Source organism: Gavialis gangeticus, unplaced genomic scaffold, assembly GCF_001723915.1.
Source record: "Gavialis gangeticus isolate Ggan-Ray unplaced genomic scaffold, GavGan_comp1, whole genome shotgun sequence".
Taxonomy (NCBI): Eukaryota; Metazoa; Chordata; order Crocodylia; family Gavialidae; genus Gavialis; species Gavialis gangeticus.
Genome location: NW_017729004.1, coordinates 47145830 through 47166460, shown reverse-complemented (window position 1 = coordinate 47166460; position 20631 = coordinate 47145830). Strand labels below are relative to the sequence as shown.

General features: G+C 41.4%; 2 protein-coding genes across 2 annotated transcripts in view; both read left to right on the top strand.

Moving 5' to 3' along the window:
• LOC109291104 (macrophage mannose receptor 1-like) overlaps positions 1-10772 on the top strand; it is a 63829-nt gene extending 53057 nt beyond the window's left edge. Inside the window, 5 exon segments of the mRNA XM_019507965.1 lie at positions 2291-2440; positions 3205-3321; positions 6134-6302; positions 7534-7586; positions 10527-10772. Of these exon segments, the coding sequence (XP_019363510.1) occupies positions 2291-2440; positions 3205-3321; positions 6134-6302; positions 7534-7586; positions 10527-10741 (704 nt within the window). The 3' untranslated portion in view covers positions 10742-10772.
• Positions 10773-16400: 5628 nt separating this feature from the next.
• Positions 16401-19716, top strand: LOC109291103 (macrophage mannose receptor 1-like). The gene is made up of 2 exons (XM_019507963.1): positions 16401-16537; positions 19304-19716. Exons 1-2 carry the CDS (start codon positions 16477-16479, stop codon positions 19714-19716), a joined length of 474 nt encoding a protein of 157 aa, XP_019363508.1. The 5' UTR covers positions 16401-16476.
• The last annotated feature ends 915 nt before the right edge of the window (positions 19717-20631 follow it).

The following is a 20631-nucleotide window of genomic DNA, read 5'->3' as shown; positions in this document are numbered from 1 at the left end:
GTCCCTTCCGACCCCTAATCTATGAATCTATGAATCTATAATGTCAAGGGGTCAGAAGCTTCATTTGTTTGATTGCATACCTCATCACTGGGTGCAGATAGGCACCCCAAAGAACCCATGGGTCATTGGTCCTAAGGTGGTTCACTAAGCCCCTTACAAGGAAGCGAGAAAGAAATAAGGTATTTCAACATTCTTTCTGTTGCCCAAATGAGGACTACTCAGATTCAAGTTACATTTGTAATAAGTATGTTAGATTATACTTTGATGGACTGCACCATGTTCTCAGTTACTAAAATCCTGGCTTTCTTTAGACTGGGGATTTTTTTTTGCCTTAGTTGTGTTTTAGTTCCTCCTTTCTTAAGCTTCATACTAACCTTGCTCAGTATTTCTACCTTCTGTGGATGTCAATGAAGGTGCATGTAAAGGCAAAGAGCATTATTTCTTTGTGACTCAAAGAAATTATGGGTGCCTGTAGACATGTGGGACATCTGCTCCAATGTGCTGTAATTACAGCATGTCAGAACAGACTCAGTTAATTAATTAGCACACTCCAGCAGCCTCAGCATTTTGTGTATTCAGCATCCCCATTTTTCAAATGGTGGCAGGGGTACTTTAACTTAAACTCATCCAACAAGCTTTAGTTACAGTGCCCCTGCTGGCATTTTGAAGCATGGAATACTGAATACACACGACATTGCCAGCGCTTCAATTAGAGCAGCTTACAAGAGCCACTCTAATTAAAGCCACTCTATATACACATACCCCCCCGGCACCTGGACTATGTGTAAAGTCGTTTTATATGCAGAAAGAACTACTATGTACTGAGACACTACAACACTACTATTTCACTAATTTCAGGTTATTCCAATGTGCTGTAATAGTTACTTGTGCTCAGAAATCTTGTGGCGAAATTGCTTTCTTTTGTAAAATGCTGATTCATCTAAGGCTATATACAGATATTCATTTTTTCCTGGGAGAGTTGCTGCTCTCCTAGGAGAAACCATGACTGTACAGATGTTCAGGATTTTTCTCCCAGAGCAAAAATGGGTTAAAATAAGCTGGGAACAATCAGAGTTAAAACATACCTGGGAGAGTTTCTCCTGAGAGAGTGAATGTCTATACACCATCTTGTCTGAGAAAAGCTATGGCACAGACCTCCAGCATTCCAAGATGTTTTTTTCTACCCCTTCTCCCTTCTCCCACAGGGTACCCACTGACTCTACTACAGGCTTCCCTCAATTTATGCTGTACATGCATTCCCGAAGAACGGCACATAAATTGAATTTGCATAAAGTGAACCCACTTTACAATCTAACAAAAAGGGATAGGTTCCCATGACAGGGAGGAAGGCTGGGACTAGGGAAGGGGTGGGGGGAGGGGTGCCACTCCTGGGACTGCACAAGGCAGCAAAGCAGAGGGAACAGAGCTGCACTTCTCCCGGCCCCAGCTGCAGTGGCCCCGGGAGTCGCTGGCACTAACTGCCTGCAGCCAATGAGCTGCACCATGCTCTGTGTGACCCCACTCACCTCTGCTCCTGGGCTGTGCCATGCCCTAGTACAGGCAGCTGGTGTCGTCTACTCCAGGGCCACTGCAGCCAGGGCTGGGGTAAGTGCTGTGCCCCGCACCACCCGGGGCTTCACTTTCCTGCACTCACCCCAGCCTGTGCTGGAGTGGCCCCCGGGAGCAGCTGACACCAGCTGCCTACACCAGGGCACGGCACAGCCCAGGAGCTGGGGTGAGCCCAGGCGCAGTGGGACAGGCAGACCATGGTGCAGCCCAGCAGCTGTAGGCAGCTGGTGCTGGCCACTCCTAGGGCTGCTGCAGCCAGGGCTGGGGTGAGTGGGGCCATGGCCCTTTCGCCTCCCCCCACAGACTTACCTACTTGGGCGAGGGGTGGGGGGGTATCTATGCTGATCACATAAGAGTAAATTTACCTTTCATATAATGAATTATGGGTTTAAATATACTCATCACATAAGAGTGTATTCGCATATAAAGAATCTGCATAAATTGACGGAAACCAGTATTCAGAATTTTTCCTGGTGTCAATATTCAGAACTTCACTCGACTCTAGTAGTAATGAATAATGCAGACCTTTATTGATTGCACTGTGAGTCAAGTGTGACTTTAGGGGGTAATAATTGCCAATTACAGGAAAGTGCTTGACAGTGTTTTATTAACATTTACGAGCCCTATTTTTTAAAATGATTCTATATAGAAGAAATAACAAAATAGCCAAAATTATGTTGACTTCAGCAGGGTCAGGACATCATCTATACTTTCTTAACAGTTACAGTTCCTACAGACCCTCCACAACTTCCTGAAAAATGCCCTGAATCAAATGATGACCAATCTTGGATTCTTTTCCATGGCCATTGCTACATGTTTAATACTGATGAAATAAAATGGAGCGAAGCATCTGTTCAGTGCCTTTGATTGGGTAAGAAGCAATTGTATTGGTATTTTATTTATATCACACTTCAATGCTCACTTTGTTCTTTTGAATTTTGCACTGTTTTTGTTATTTCACTGTTTTTGTTATTTTGAATCCTAGGACAAAGGGCTTCTGTACAGCATGGCAGCAGTGCCCCAGCTTGTACAGCCCTAAGTCCACTTTACCCACTTCCTCACACATGCTTCAGGCCTAGAAACATGCTGGAAAATATTTCAGAGGGAACATCAGATTGTTGTTCTCAGGCACACTAGAGATGAAGATTTGAGCCTGGCAGCAGAGGGACTTCCTAGATTGTCTTCACCAACATATTTCAGAATTTGGAGCACAGATACAGGAGCAGGTAGTCAAAGAGTGCTCAGGGGTGGGTGGTCTGGGATATGCTATCTCCATGGTATAGGGAAGCAGAAGCATAGTAGTGTAGGTCCACACTTGGGGCAGTCACAATGCACAAGGCCACCATAGTGGTGGGTGGTTATTTCTGTGCCCCCACCAAAGACAGCTGCTACCCTGGTTCCATCCCCCACCCCAGGTACACTGTCTCTAGACAAGGATCTAAATTGTTCCCTCCCCTGCATCCTCATGACTTTCTCTACTTCCTATTAATAAACCTGCTTCTTCCCTACTAGCCTACTGTCTGTAGAGGGTTTTATAATAGAAACTCCTACTATTAAAAAAGGCTAGTTTCTAAAGCAGGATGGAGTAATAAGTGTGTAATAATAGGCTGATTTGTTTCGTAATTCATTTTTTAGGAGCTACTTTGGTTTCCATAGAAGATTTGGCTGAATCAAACTTTTTAACTGTCAGTATTGAGCCCCTTGCAGACAAGACAAATGGGTTTTGGGCAGGAATATACAGAAATGTGGGTGGTAATGATTTTAATTTCAATAATTTATTATAAATATTCTGAATGAAACAGATGGTCTATAATTATAAAAATCTGTCATAACCTATCAGGTTCTAATGCATAGAAAATAGAAATTCATCAGGAAATAGTCTGAAGAATTTATAAAAAAAAGATGTGAAGTGTTTTGCTTAGAAATCTTAACTGGAGATTTTGGTCTTATCCAGCCAAAATAGATCCCTTAAAATATTGTAGAAAAGAGATTTATGAGTTTTTGTTATGTTTCATTCACAGTAGGGCCCATGAATTCATGACATTCAAGTGGAGGGATTCTTATGGCTACAGAAATATATACAATGCAAAAATCTAGCTTTCATTAGTACATGTTGTAATAACAATTAAAACAGTTTTAACAGATACAGTTCCTGAAAAGCAGAATACAGAAGGTCCTTTCTTTAAGGAGAAAGAACAAGTGTGGATTTGTGCTCCAATCAAGCTGGCTATAATTGAGGCTATTATGGGGACCAAAATTGTCTGAACATAAATTAAAAGTACTTAAAGGCTGTTATGATTTGTGGTTGTCTTTCACAGCTATCTGTGAACTGCACAGAAGCCCAGAATCTGTGTAACCCCTACAGTTTCTGATTAGTTATATAAGAGCATAGGACTAGAATTCAGTCCCATGGCCACTGAATCCATTGTCCTGTGTTCACAAGTAGCCACTTGTCTAGAGCAATCCACAGGAGCATCTGCTCCAGCTTGTTTCTCTCACCAGAGCCACATAGCATCCAGTTAGAAAAAGTAATCTACTGTATGTCACAGGGAGAGAGCACTGCACTGACAGTGAAATTATTTGGGAAAACTTGTTCAGACTGTGACTTGTGCTAGAGAGGAAGGCAAAATCAAATCAAATCCTTACAGTCCTTGCTAATTTGACACAGGACAGTTTTAATTTGACCCTCCCAAATCTAGCTATTGTTTTAACGCTGAGTGAGTAAGACCCACCAAGCAAGTACCTGAGAGGTTTCTCTGTACCAGTTAGAAGCATCAGCACACTACAGACCAACTCATACCTTTACTCAAGGTTGCTGTGTAGTGCTTAAAAGGAAGAGAAAAAAAAATCCACCATAGAAGCCAAATGCTATGTTCAAAGGAGAATAGATTATTAGTGAAGAACATAAAGAATGATATTCACAGATGTAAGGAAAGAACTAGACTGTAGATTACTAGGATTATCGGACTGTAGATTATCGGTTCGGGGGTGGGGGCAGGGGGAGTTGTGGTTTGAAGAGAAAAAAAGAGATTACCAAAATGCTTAGTAGAAAGGGAGTCCCCAGTCTAATGCCAGTCAAAAATCCTCCCTCCCTCCATTTTGTTCCTTCCAGTGTCCTTAAGATCCTTTATAAACAGTGCCCACATATTTCAAATGTGGATGTCTAAAATAATGTATCTCATCATACTCCTAAAATATGGGTCTAGATGCAGGACTATGAGTAAAATGTGGATATCCAGTAGGGCTGTGTGAAACACCATCGTTTCATTTCGATATCCATTTTGCCATTTTGAAGGGACTGTGTTTCATCTTGTTTCATTTTGTTTTGAAGCACTGTTCTGTTTCGTTTTGGCAAAATTGTTTCACTGTTTTGAAGTGTTTCGACATTTCACCCGTAGGCTATACTAGGGAATCATGAAAATGCCTAAAACTGTCATTTCTTGCCTGATTCAGATGAAAATTGCAAGGATGATAACCCCTTCTGAGGGCATGACACCTGCTAAGTTTCAAGAAGCTAGGTGCAGAGGTTTCTTGAAAACTGCACCTCAAACTGTTCAAAGCAAAACTCCTGATACTTGCCAGCAGCGATAGCCTCCTCTCATCCAGCACTCAGATCTGGGGACCTGCACCCTGGGAGGGCTGTGCTGGACTCCTCCCTGGAGCTGTGCACCAGATGACAGGAGGCTGCCGCTGCCACCCAGGACCAGCGCTAGGTGCCACCTGCACCCAGCGCCAGGGAAGTTTGAAGCTGCCATTGGTCCCAGGTGGCAGAGGCAGCCTCCTGTCATCTGGCATGCAGGTCCAAGGGCTCACACCCCTGGGAGGGCTGCCAGGCAGTGCTGAACTCCTCCCAGAGGTGTAGGCCACCAGATTTGTGCGCCGGATGACAGGAGGCTGCCCTGTCACCTGGGACCAGCACTGGGCACAGCCTGCACCCAACGGCAGGGAAGATTGATGCTGCTACTAGTCCCAGGCAGCAGAAGCAGTCTCCTCTCATCCAGCATGCAGATCTGGGGGCCCACAGCCCCATGGACCTCAGCCCAGCAGCAGGAGGCTGGGAGAGCCAGGGCTATGCTCCACCTCCCGCTGCCGGGTTGAGCTCGATGGGGCTGGTGGAGCCGGTTGGAGCACAGCCCAGCGGCGGGAGGCAGGCAGAACCAGGACTGTGCTCTCCCCTGCTTCCCACCACTGGGCTGCTTCAAAACTTAAAACATTTTGAAACTTTCAAAACATTTTGAGTGTCTTCATTTTGATTCAAAGCTGTTTGAAGCTTTTTGTTTCGTTTCAATTTGGCTGTTTCAAGCTTGAAACATGTCAAAACAGCTTTGAACTGAAACATTCAATGAAATTTCATACAGCCCTAATATCCAGATCTAAGATAATCTTCGTAAAAGAATAAGAGGAAGTAAAATCTATTAGTATATTATGGAATAACTGACAGAAAGAAATATTAAAAATCCCTTGTAGAAAATAGAAAAAAAAATAAAAACTGACAGATTTCATTAATATCTTTGTTGACTATTTGTTCTGCCCTTTTAATTCATTTTCAAATTTATAACATTAGGGGAGTGGTTATGGCTAGACAATGCTGCAGTAGATTTTGTCAACTGGAAAAAAGGGGAGCCTTCAAGTAATCATTCTGATTACTGTGTGGAAATATCTGCCTCATCTGGGTACTGGAATACCATTCCCTGCTCTTCCAAAAAGAAATCTGTTTGTAAAAAAAGCAAAGAGTAAGTGATATGTTTATTCTTTTATATTGATGCTTATGGTTTTATTTTAATGGTCAGACCACAGGATATGTACTCTTTGAGTTGTCTAGCTTACAATATTTACATTTTCCCTCTGCTGTTTGTTTATCATACCGTGCCAAAAATATATGTATGTGTACATATTTTAAATACCACATACTCAAAGACTCATTTATAAACATGTAAATATTGTATAAAAACATTTTTGTATTCTATACTAAACTGTCACAAACCACAGTTTATGTTAAGTAACTATATAATTATTAACATGACAAAGATGGCATTTGCTCTCAAATAAAATATTTGGTGCAAAGAAAGGAAAGGGAAAATAATCGAAAGACAGCAAATTAAAAAAATGTTAAGTAAAGACTGTAAATTTAAAACATTTTTGGAAAGCGATAAACAAGCCAGTTAAACGCCCCTCTACAGTTTATGACATGCTCAGAAATATATTGCATTACGCCAGCTCCCCAGCTTTCTTCCCATAGATGATATAGGTATCTTGACATTTTATTAGTACATGTAAGTAAGCAGGATATTGGCCCTCTCTGTGCTGCACATGCTTCAGATTTTTCTATAACGTTGTATTCTGTCAGCCATGCCAAAGAATGGTCAAAAAGTACCTACGGATAACCACAAATCTTTGAAAATGCTTTAAATGGCTCTGTGATGCTTTTCTTCCATTTTTCCTACTAGCTTTAATTTTCTCCCTCCAGACAACAGGAATTACATTTAAACAATTTTCTTGTCTGCCTCCTTTTGTGTGAAGATACAGGCTGTACTTTGTTCAAGTGAGGTGGCCGATCTAATTCTGGTTAAGTAAAAACAAAATGAAATCATTGTTCAAATTCCTGTGGAAAACTTTGGGAAGCTAGTAAAAAAGGTTCAGTTAGCACTTATTTTTTATATTTTATTTCTGTATGATTCAGGGCCATCTGCTTTCGGCAGGAAGGAGAAATAGAGAAATATCATGAGTTGTGCTACTGGGTGATATTTCTGACTCAGCTGAAAGAGCAACATTGTACAAGGCTTTGATTTCCTGTCCAGTTTTACAAACCACAAAGGTTCTGAACTTTCTGAGTTTCACCAATTATTAATCTCTTCTAAAAGAACTGAAAGTCTCCAAAAGCAAATAACAATTTCTCATGCAACATCATCAGGTCTTTATAAAGGAGTTCCTATTTTAAGGCAATTTTTTATTTTCTCTCAGAAGGTCAGAATTGAATGTTCTTGATCGTCACGAGCGTCCTGGAAAGCATTACATCAGTACTGACACATGATTGTACCTTTGCAATTGGTTGGGTCTAGTCCTTTTAGTGCAAGTGCAGAAGTCAGTGATGGAGCAAGGAGCAGTCTTACACAGGCTGTAGTTACACATGCATTTCAGAACCTGCATTAGGTGGTTAATAAGTGAATGCTGCACCATCTAATCTAACTTGTGGTATAATAGACACATTTCTTCTGTGTTCCTATATGATATGATGCTTCATGGTACTTTTAAGTCCTGTCCAGGACAATGCCAAAAGGATGTGGTCTGCTTCTGCACATGGTTCAGTAAAGGCAATATCATACTGCCAAAAGTGTTCATGGATTCAGAGTCATCTGGTTTCTATCAAAATGCTCAGTGTTAGTGGTGTTAATTTCAAAAGACTTTCAGAGAGTGCCCTCATTCTACAGCATAAAGAAACTGCATTAGAAAACTGTCAGCTGATATAAATGAAGTGTGTAAGGATGGAGGTTAAGAATGCAAAATTTGTGTGCTGTGAATACTACAGCACATTAAATCAAAACCTGTCTTGAATAGTCTGGGTATAACATAGGAAATCAGGTCATTTTTTCATTATTCAATAAGTGGGGCCAACTGCTCTCTTATTCTAAGATCTGTTCAGTGCAGCATATATGGGCAAGGGATGGGGAGCCATCAGAAGCCTGCTATGTCAGGTTTGTAGGGGAGTTGATATACAAGTCAATTTGGATAACTTGACATCCCCAAGACCCCTACAAGTGAATTCATAAGTAGGACTCAACATCTTTGCACTAAGGGATACATCAGGGAGAGAAATCAGAAGAAAACAGGGTGGGCCACTGGCTGTTTTGTGGGGATTCAAATTAAATATACATTTAAGCAGGCTTGAAGACTTTTCAGAAGAATAACAAATTAAAATAACTCTGTGCATAGAGAAAGGTCATTTAAGCACATGTCTGACGTTAAGTACAGTCAGGCCTCAATTTACATGGTGGTTATGTTCTTGAAAAAACATTGTGCAAATAGAAATCGTGTAAAAGATACCAAGGGTCTATGGGAAATAAGGGTTTAGGTTCTAGATGTTGCTGACAATTTGGGTGAAAAATGCTCATGTGTGCACGCAGCCGCAGCGCAGCATACAGGCAGTGAGGAGCAGAGCCCGGTAGCTTGAAGAGCTGTGTGTAGGTGTTAAGCCTGGTGTGATGGAAGGGAAGGGGTGTGGAGAGGGCAGATCAATGCCCCCCATGGTGAGGGAGGAGTGGGGCAGGAGCAGACACTGTCCAGTTGGGGCAGGGTGGGGCAGGCACAGGATGGAGCCACAGCTTGTCCAGGGGACACAAAGGGGGTGGCTGTCACCGCTGTGCACACCCTGGGAAGACACGGGGTGGTGTGTGTCCCCGGATCTGCATGGGTGGGGCAGGCTGCAGCTGTGAGCTGGACCCGGGATTGCAAGGGGCTCTTCTTGGTGGGGGCTGAGCCAGGCTGGGCTTGGGGTGGATGGCAGCAGCATTGGAAGAGAGCTATGGGCGGGGGGGCTACAGTGAAATTTGGGGTGGCTGCAGGCTCCTCCCAGTGCTGCCACCACCCACATCAACATATGAGCACCTTACCACATGGTGAAAGAGGTGGAGATTTACTATACATCAGCTGTACCATGATAACTGCCCATACGTATGAGCTCTCACCCCAGGTTAGGTAGAAGCTGAGCTGTGGTACTCTAGCCTCAGTGAATGAGGGGTACTTCATTTGTGAGTATCTAAGAGCATAAATGTTAAAATTTCATACATATTAAAGCAGGACTTTCTTCCTCCTGCAGCAAGACTGAGTTTTGAATTAATATTTTGGGGATAGTGAGTCTGATGTTCCTTTTTTCTTCTCCATCCATATTTGCAGTTTTCTGTGGTCAGGCTGTATGTGTGTTAATTTTAAAAAGTATTCAGAAATAAAACAGTGTCTTGCTTCTCTATATTCCTGATTGTAAGTTAACCAGTGAACCAGGGGCCTAAGCCTATAGCACCCTCAGTCTATCTGCACCTGTTATCATAGAATCATAGAAAATTAGGTTTGGAAGGGACTTTAGGAGGTCATTTATTCCAACCCGCTGCTCAAAGCAGGACCACCCCCAACTAGATCATTCCAACCAGGATTTTGTTGGACCAGGCCTTATATATATATAATGACTGCTATTTTGCCTGGGAAATATACAGAATACTTTGCACTTTGTTCCACCCCTTAAAGCTGGTCTTATTGGCCAAGTACAGACAGTTAAAAAGCCTGAGGCAGAACTGATTCAATCTTTCCAAGTTAGTCTAAGCTTTGTAGATTGAACTGATAAGCAAGTGAACAGACATTCATTTTTGAATCCTGAAATTCAGCCACATGCCTGCAGTTGCCCAGGCCAGAAGAGGAGGGCCACTAGAACATGCCTCCCTCCTTGGCTGGAGTAGATTGCTTGGGCCAAGGCTAGCCCTCCCACCCTGCCAGGTGCAGGGGAGGTGCAAAGCATTGTGGGGGATTGTGTGTTAACTTGAATCAGGAGGGAATCTGGCACAGAAGTTCAATAAACCAGTCCAACTTAAATTAATGAAGTCTGATACTACATCCATCCAGGGTTATGTTAAACCAGTTTTGGCCATTTTGAAAGCAGTTTATGTGCACCGCACTTCTGTTGTGTTACAGAATTTAACTGGTTTTCAATCATTTATACCACTTTATGTGTAATTTCTATCCCTAGCCATCATCACTCCACCTGGCAAGACCACTTCACTGGATAATTCTAGTGAACTAAGTAGCCTTATCTAATTAGAAAGATTACTTTAAGTTTAGTACCAACATGATTTAAAGTATTGGCACATTTAATCAAATAGGTTTCTGATTTATGTCAATGTAAATGAGTAGAAAAATCAAGCTAATGATTTTCTGTAATCTGCAGCCTAGTACTTATGACAGTTGTTGACTAGTAATTTCTTTACATTTATTTACAGAAGACAAAATGGATGAGGAACCTGTCCAAAGCAGAATTTGGATACTGATTATTCTGGTCCTGTTAATTTTCATAGGAGTGGGCATCATGATTAACAACTTATTCAAAATAAAAAGGCTGAATCAGCTACAAATGAATGTGAGCTCCAGTAGCATACTGTTAGAGCATAGTAGTGCTATAACAGAAATATAATTGGAGAAAATAAGACCTTAAGCAAAAGTTATATTTGCCTATTGCATTCAGCACATTTTTATACATACTAACTGAAGCTATTAATCCTTTTAAACTACCCCAAGAAATTCTTAAACTTTTTCACAGAAGTAAAATTTAGGGCCTTGCCATATGGGACATTTAAGATGTGTTAACTGCATATAAATCTACACATTCAAGCAGTAAAACTTACTTAGTGCGATCCTATCATGGCAGTGTCACAACTTTTTGGGTGAGGAATATCTACAGATCCTATTAAGTAACACATATTCAGCTATTGCCAGATTACTCCTATGAGTTTAAGTCTTCTGTGTGGTGCTGGGGTTGGCAATGACAATCAGTTGATGCAGTGCCAGGGCAGGGGCAACAATCAGCTCATTGTCAAGCTCGCTTCCCCCACTACACCTGGGTCTTAAGCCAGTGCTGAGACTTGAATTAACAATTAGCTGGTGTCTTGATCTCTGCACTGCTGTGTGTGTCAGTCACGTTTTTTTCCCAGCTCTTCTATTTACCATACTTGTCAATAAGCCATACCATATATTTTCCCTCAGGGCCTTGTCACAGGGGACACTGGGCATGTGTTTTATTTAGAACATGGTAAGCATTAGCATACCATATTAAAGGTTAGAACGTGTTCTGAGCAGTTTCCTTGTAACGCTAACTATGATCTCCCAGCCCACATACTTCATAGTGAGCTCAAGCCTCTCAATTTTTGCCAAAACTTACTCATTATCCATAAAGAATCTCAATCTTAGACATATGGGGCATGTCCAAATGAGCACTGCTAATCTGCAGTGCAACAGTTGTTGGGCGGGGGTGTTGACACTGGGAGATCCCAGTGTCAAAAAAACCCACCACTAAAAAAAGTGATGTGCATACAGCAGCATCGTGCACGACCAGAAAGGGAGCCTGGCTGGCCAGAGCCATATTCTGGCTTCCAGCCAGGGTCTAAGCAGCTGGCTCAGTACCGCTGTTGCCCAAGGAGGCCCCCAGGATCCCAGGTAAGGCTGCTGTGGCTAGCACAGGCTAGCCTCAGCCTCCCCTACCCCACCCAAGTTACTTTGCTGAGTGCCATAGTGTGCATGCATGGGCATGCCCTGGGACAAATAGCAGCTGCCCAAATATACCCTGTTGCTACTTGTCCCATAAGAAACGCATGCCTCTGCATCTGTGTTTGCTGGGACATGCCCATAGTGAGCATTCCCTCAACAAATACTCCACGGGCATCATATCAACTTCGTTCCAAAGATCTTGCTGCTGGGACATAGGCTAATGAAGGTGTATATAAGATTGCTGCAGTGAAGATGACTTTGGGATATATGAAGTTACATGAATAATTGTTTTTCATCTTTGTTCATTCAGTGTTAAAATCCAAACCACACAAGTATTGATTTTGTAAAATGTGATGTAAACCTTATTAAAATCATGTTCATGGATCAATATATTAATAAGTGAAAGTGAATGTTAATTGCTTTTCTTCATTTGTGGCTTCAGCTCAAGTTTTGTAAAATAAATATGGCTGCATATTTTTATTGGTCAAATTTTTATGACATTCTATGAGTATTAACTTTTTTATCAGCTTGAAATTGACACTGTGTAAATATATAAAATAAAATATGTATTCCTTAGATGATAATATCTTATTCCTTAGATAATAATACTTAAGTACTGAAGAGCTTAGCCTGCAGAGATGCCACATAGTTTGTAAGCAAGGGGTTAGGGAACTTTTATTTGTGACCAGATGAGTTATAGCCAAGAGTCCACAGAAAGCAGATGCTGCATATACTTGTTTAAAACAGAAAAATAATAATAATTTTAAAAGTGCAAAATAAAACTGTCTTGGTTAAATTTTCTTTCATATGACTTTGTTGTGAATGTACTTTTCTGACTTTCTGATTAGTCCCACACTACAGTATCTCTTGAATTCAGATGCTATGGGTATGATACAACATACTGAGCGTGCCTACACATGCATTTACACCAAATTAAACTTACTGTGCAGTAGGTGGAAATAGGCCATCGTCTACACATAAAGGCATTAAAATGCATTAACACTGTGTGGACTGACTTGGGACTAAACTTATTCCCAAGTGAGTCCATACACACAGTGTTACTGTGCAGTAAGTCTACATGTAAGTTGTCTACATGTGTGCACAGTAAGTTGTCTACTGCATGTGTTACTGCGCAGTTACTAATCGGGTGTAAATTTGATACCTGCGTAATGCTCAAGTTGGCATAAGTCACCATATTTACTGTGCACTACAGGTGTGCACGTGTAGACACCCTCCTGTACTATGCAGTAATTTTGGTTGCCATGCAGTAAATGCACACATGTAAATGCACCTACTCAACACTTTATGGTAGCAGACAGCCTTCCAGCCATACTGGCTTCTCTTCTCTAGGTCTTCTATTCTCTAGACCAGATTTAAAATGGCCTGGCTGCAAGTTACAGGAGAGATCCTGGGTATCAAGAGGCCTGAGGATAAGACTATAAACTAGAAAATTCCTCTGACCAGGGACTACGCAGAGAGGCTATTGATCTGTATGTGAATAACCTCATACCAACATGTAGCTGTCATATTAAACTAGTAAAGACAACTTTTTTTACATTCATAAAAAAAGGCATGTTTGTGCTTATTTGAGGAAAAACTTAATGGGATTTTTAGTTTGAGGTTTTTGTCATAGGAAAGGGGAGGAAAACACCCGAACAGGTATTTATGCAACCAGATCTGAGTTCTTTCCCCCTACTTTAAAAGAAGAAGAGCTGCTTGAAACAGAAGCATGAATGAAACAGGGCCAAAGATGGCTGCAAACACGTAAGTGATATAATGTCTCTTAAAGAGAAGAAGTAATATCTTACATAAGTTATAGATAAAGGGGAATGACTCTTTTAAATTCTTATATAAAATCATGTGTATTCTTGTTAACAGGAATAATTGAAACAGGAACTAAACCATATTATAATATCTGCTTCCCACTGAAACAAACAACAATAAAATTATTTTCATAAGGGCATTATTTTAATAAAGGATAAAGGAAAATGATTACTAGAGGGTCAGATTATTAAGTTTATGAATGAAACACCTCTGTAAGACTTTTGGTACCTGGCATGAAAATCCATCCTTCCTGTAGCAGCCTGCTTCTTATAGGCACATTCTGAGGTGGTAGCAGAATTTTTAGATCAAAACTTCAGAGAAGTGCTTTTTGCCCTTAGATGGAATGTACTTCTCCTTTGCAGCATGTCTTGCAAGCACTGGTGACAACCAGGAATTGGTCAAAAGTAAATAAAACTTTTCAGAAGAAATTGGCAAAATATTTATGAGCTTTATCAAAATAATCTGGAGTTCAATTTTTTTATCTTGGTCTACTTCATATGCTTATTTGCACTTTCTTTAGGGATTCAGCTTGTTTGCTATGCATGAGAAAGACATTTATCTACTCAACTCACTTATTATTTGAACAAAAGGTATATTTTCTGAAAATGTATAGGTATATCAAATAATAGAATGCTATACCTTAATGTTAACATGTTATGACTTAATGTTAGAGGCTCTTTAAGGCCCCCAGCAGACATTATTTCCAGCAAGCATCAGGTAATATTGCTCAATAGAAACTGTTGCTCCTTGTGACCTGATTCATATTCATTGGACTAACTATCCAAGGGGGGAAAACATAGCTTGGTAACTTACTTCACTAGCACTTGCCTGCAACAGGAGCTGAAGAGCTGCTGGCACCATCTGTAACTCCTCCTCCCTCACCTCCAGCCTTCCACTGTTCTGCTAATGAGAAGTAGGCTCTGAGCTCACCAGTTGAACTCCCCCTGGGTGAAGGAGCTGCTGCCCCAACCCTTGCACAAGGAGGGGAGAACCTGTGCAAAGGTGAAGTGTGGGAAGGGGAAGGGAGTGGTGGGGCTAGAGGAGAGGCAGTGAATCATGACATTTCCTTTTGTGGCATCCTGGAGCAGCAGAGTTTAGCATAAGTCACAGGAAGTTACCTTGCAGGAAGGAGTTGAGGTAGAGGAGAGAGCTGCCCACCTTGGGATGCTGGAGGACCTGGCCTAACACTATCAACCTATGTATAACATTCAAATTGAAGCATGATGCAAACAAGCTGTAAAGATGTTGTACATTTAACAAGTAACAGCTCTGTGACTGGATCAGCATTTTTGTGGCTTGTTATTGGATAATAAATTGCTTGAACATGTAGCACTTTCCAATTTATTTCTCCATTAACACATATATCAGTAACTGGGAAAGCATCTCACTCATCAAGCAGAGAAGAGACAGTGGAGGAAGGAAAAGGAAAGGAATCCCACCCTGCAGCTTACTGTCCAATGCAGAAAGACCTGCAACATAGATATGTGGATCAAGAAATGAACTCTTAAGTCACCTCAAGACCCACCAATGAGCCATGGTAGAGATCCTTGAATCAAGGGATTTTTTGATGATAACAATGATGGACTAGATGATCCCATGAGGTTCCTTCCAGACCTACTTTCTTATAAGTGCAGATCCTATTCTCTGTGGCTTCAGGGACAAGACTAGGAGTACTGGCCTCAAAGTGCAGTAGGGGATATTTAGGTTGGGTATTAGGAAGAATTATCTCACTATGAGAGTGATTAAGCGTTGGAACAAGCTGCCCAGAAAGACTGTGGAGTCTCTCTCCATCCTTGGAAATGTTTAAGAGTAGGTTAGATATCCACTAGACTGGGATGGTTCAGGTTGAAATGATCCTGCCTCAAGCAGGGGTTGGACTAGATGCCCTCCTGAGGTCCCTTCCAACTCTACTTTTCTATGGTTCTATGATTCAGTGATAAACATACAGCAATATAACTCATCTGTATGCATATGGAACAGTTATACTGTGATATCTAGTGGGCACTCTGAAGCAGCTATTCTATATCTGCCCCGCACCTGCTGTAATTTTTCCCATTTTTTATTTAGGGAAGACAATTTATCTCCATTAATAGACTCATTTGCTAAAATCACTTACAAAAAGATGTATTTTTATACATCTGGGTAGCTGATGCATCTGAGTTATCTTGGGATGATGACCATGAAGACAAGACACTAGTTTTACCTTGAGATGAAGTAAGGAATATCAGGGTATAATAGTTTATAAGCTCACATAGTTTACCTTGTGGTCAAACTGAAATGCTTTTTCTCATTGTGTTTTCACCACTACACAGCTTATACAAATTATTTTTCCAAAGGTAAAAAAAAAAAACCCTCCTTTTTCAGTAGTAAAGATAAGGCCTGTATCCCATTTGCTAATTTTCTCTATTCTTACCAAGTATTTATTTAAGGTGCAACACTCAAGTTTAAAGAAAGGGCACACCTTTGCTCTTTTTCTCTTTCTGTTCCCTGCTATCCTCATTTGAGGTCTGATTGACAATCCCAAATCTGACCCTTTTGTGCAATTTAATTTATTTCCAGAAGGGTGGTATTGAACTGTTACTGCTTTATCACCTACATTTCTATGGAAAGAAAATTTTCCCTTGGAAGCAAAATTTGAATTGTATATTCATGTTATTTCAGAATGATACATGTGACAGGATAGTTCTTTATTTAGAGCCCTGAGGTCTCTCCTAATTCATCAGCTTTTCAAAACTAAGGAAGGCCTGCTATCAGCTTGTTTTAAAATGATTTTATCAACAGAAACTGATTTCAGTTCCTCTCTTAGTGAAAAGAAAGAAGGAAAGGAAAGAAACATTTGTGATGAGTCTTTTCAGGTTCCTGGGTTTTCTTTCTCTCATGTATTCAGCTGTTCAGCTATTTGGTAAGTACCTGTTTTGTGTTCCTTGTAAAAGAGGATATGAAAGTGCTTCTCCAATGTTTTTTTCTTTGGGTACTTTAACACTTTGGTACAGTCTGGTGATACTGCAGCCAGTACTCATGTTAAGTGGAATGGCATAAAGAAATGTGACAGAGATTCTTATCCAGGTATGTTGGTCTCCTAGGAAGGAAGGAGAATATCCCCACAACTGGGAGAGGCAGGACGTAAGGGGCAGAACAGGACCAGAAGCACAGGCAGAGGAACAGAGCTGTAGTCATGAAGACTCGTAGTGAAACCAATGGCAATCAGCTATATGTAATGAGTTTGGTATCAGCAGGATACCCTCTGCTTGCTTAGATATTTCAGTGAAAAAGGAGACAGGAAATTGTGTGTGTAAAGATGTGATATAAAATTGTGAGACTACAGGGATAGGTATGGGGTATAATTAAGGTTTTATGTGAAAGTTAACTTTGAATAAGAATACGAAAGTAAGATCATGGTTGGCTCTGCATAACTGTGCTAGGATGGGGACAGATCACAAAGAGTCTTTCCCATATCATTAAATTCAAGAGCCACATGAAATAGCTGGGCAGTACTGGCATATTAATGCTGCCAGCAGCACTTGTTACCAAACAGAGTAGTTCCAATGAGCCACTAAAAGATAATGCAGCTGAAGCCTAAGCTGCATTGGTGTCCAAGGGAAATTATTACTATACCCCACTGATAATATTACAGTCTCCCAAGTACACTAGCTGGCACCAAGGCCAATATATTAAGCATACTTCATGAGTGCACAAAAAGAAATAGTTTCTATCCCATTTACAGTTAACCATTTCAGTAGGCACAGCAGAAAAAAAGTAGATGACATGATTTATAATTTCTACTTCATGCTTGGAGAAATGTAGTACATAGAGTCTTCAACTCTTCTACTCTTTGCCAGGTGTATCTAAGCCAGGAGATAAGACGTACCTTATGTATATCATAAGATGTGTCTAAACAGCATAATGTAATCCTGTGCTAAATTACTCTGAAGAGCCTAACCTAGATACAGGGAGCAGTGTAGCACACTGACTGGGCTACTTATTAGGGTGGTCAGTACATGATGTTAATGCAGATCTGGTACCCAAAATCTCTCTTTCAGTGATATGTCAAGTACCTTTGCATAACACTGCACTGTAGTATGCAGACTTCCCCATAATGTTGCACATACTGTGATCTGTAGCTTTGGATGGACTAATGTCTGATGGTATAAACAACAATAGACTCTGGCTGCAACTACATTAAAGAAAGGGATAAGAACTGGGCAAGACAACAAGCTACTTTTTGGCAGTTTCCTTTTCTGTTAAATGAGAAATTGCAGTGTAGCACCCTAACACCCTGATCCAAAGAAAATACAGAATAACAGAACACCTTTTGTACTGAATACGATAGATGGCCTGTGAAAGAAAAGCTCCATGCTCACATATTTACAGAATGCATTATAATATATACATATAGCCTGTTTCTAGTTCAGAAATATAAAATGTAATTCTAATGCATAATATACCAGGTGATGATAACAGCTTGGTGCAATGAAGAAATACCATAGTTGATACAATGAAGAAATACCACAGTTCCCTAAATCCAAGACAACTTTAAATTTTAGACCACCCTGCAATTATTAGATTCAATAAATGAAAAATTAAAATTTGTTATTATTTTCCATGAATAAAATCTAATTATTCAATGGTTGTCTTAAATTCATCCACCAAAACAGCAGTGGGGGATGAGAGCCCAGATCTGCCTTGCCCCCTGTGCCTATCTGCCCCTCTGCCACTTGTCTGCTCTCTTCCCCCAGTGCCTGCTTCCCCACCACACCCCACCTCACCCCACCTGCCACCTCAGTGCATTCATCCTCCCACCCTTTATCTTCTGCATGGCTCTGGCTATGAGGTAGTTAGCACTGACAGTGACCCCCAACCCCAGCCTGTCCCAGCCAGGCAGAAGCAACAGTGGCAGCTCCAGGCCTGCCTGGGTGGGGGCAGAGGGGCCACAGCCAGAACTGAAGGTAAGCAGTGGGTGGGGAGGGGCAAGTGGCCAGGAGGGCAGGCAGCAGGGCAGCAAGGGTGCAGACTGCATGGTGTTCCCCTCACTCCCCCCACACCCAAGCTGTACACCATGGATCTCCCCCAATGAGAGGTCCCCCCACACTCCCCCTACCAAGAGGCCCCTCTACCACCAGGGGTCACCCGACCCAAGGCAGGCAGCAGCTCATCTCTGTCTTTGGCCCTGAGCCTGGAGCTGAAGCCAGAGCGGAACTGCTGCCTGCCCTGAGCTGCTACTCAAATCTAAAACAATGGGTTTTCCCCATCGTGTTGATTCTTTCATGCTGATGAAACTTCTTCTTGGATTCAAGTAAATATATAAAGCTTTCCTAGAGGTCTGTTTGAAAGCCTGCTTGGAAGAGGTATTTTTCAGAGGGATTTAAGAATAAGGTCTCTTATAGTTATGACATGTTTTAAAATCTGATATAATATAAATCACTGTTTCTTCTTAGTGTGCATACTTGATAGTTCCTCTATGCCTGTCTGTATGAGTCATTTCTGATTTTCCTCCCTATTAACTAGGCTTTGTGAAGATGCTACCTTTCTCATTGTAAGTGGGACCTGAATTCTGATTATTTTGATGTAGGAAAAGGTCCATACTTCTTTCAAAGCACAGTATCACCGCAGTTTACAGTCTCTGCTACCCTCTCTTTAACATATTCATTCTTCTCATTTTGTTTTGCAGATAATGACATCTTTTTAATATATAATGAAGATAGTAAGTACTGTATGCAAGCTCAGAGCTCTAGCTCAGTCATAACTGCTCCTTGTGATCAGAATGCTATCTCACAAAAAGTTAGGTGGGTCTTTGTGCACCAAATTATGAGCCTGACATTCACTTTAGGCTTGGCAGTGCCTTCAAAGAAGGAACAAGTAGAGGTATTTTTGTATCCTTGTAACAAGACAAGTCAACTTCAACAATGGGAATACAGAAATGAGACCCTTCTTACAATCCACGGAGAAGATTTGTTTTTCAGCTCTGTCAGCAGAACAAAAGAGAACATCATGCTGCACAAGGGTTCAGGTGTGAAGAGTAAGTGGAAAATCCATGGAACCTCAGATGGTTTATGCTCTTGGGGATATGATGGTAAAGTTTGAAAGTTAATCCTTATATTCTTGTTTATTAATTTGTTTATGTTCCCATTGGGACTTCAGATGAGGGAAAGTACTATAAGGATGAATGGAAAACACATAAAAAAGTTTAAAATGACATTTTCATTGTATGTTAAAGAAATACATATTAGTTTAAATGCTGTAAGGTGGATGTACAATGGTTGGATCATTATGTTCAATGAGTAGTCATTAGTGGCTTGAAGTCTAGTTGGGAGGAGATGCTGTGTGGGGCTCCCTAGCAGTCTATCCTGTGTACAGTACTGTATAATATCTCATTAATGATCTGGAGAATGGTCTTGAGTGCATGCTTAGCACTTGCAGATAACAGCAGGTTCCAGACACTTTGGAGGTGAGACCTGGATTCCAGAATGACTTTGACAAACTTGAGAAATGACCTGTTATCAACTGGATGAAATTCATCAAGGACAACTGGGAAATCCTGCAATTGAGATGGAATAGTTGCATGTACAAATACACACTAGGGAAGGACTACATAGCTTGCAGAACTGTAGAAAAGGACTTTGGGGTTACAGTGTACCATAAGCTGAATATAAGCCAACAGTGTGCCCATGTTGCAAAAAAGGCCAATAGCATGCATGGCTGTATCAATAGGAATTTCACTTGCAAATCAAGGGAAGTGATTCTTGTACTCCAGAGGTAGGCAAAATATGGCCTCAGATCCAGGCTTCCAGGTGACTGGATCCAGCCTGTGGGTGCCCCTGCAGTGCTTTGCATGGGTCCAAGCCCCACCCAATCGTGCCAGAGCAGCCTGCGCCAAGCTCCCGCTGGTGTCCACAACCTGGCTTCGGCCAGCACATGCAGCTTCTGGTGGGCTCTTCCCAGTGCGGCTGCAGCTGTGTGCTGCTGTGTGCCCCTGCCTCCAGAAGCAGCTCTCTCTCC

Bases quoted from the DNA above. Each gene is read 5' to 3' on its own strand.
- LOC109291103 (XM_019507963.1), top strand. From the start codon at position 16,477: ATGAGTCTTTTCAGGTTCCTGGGTTTTCTTTCTCTCATGTATTCAGCT. The intron at 16,538-19,303 runs GTAAGTACCTGT...TTTGTTTTGCAG, and splicing joins TTCAGCTGTTCAGCTATTTG to ATAATGACATCTTTTTAATA.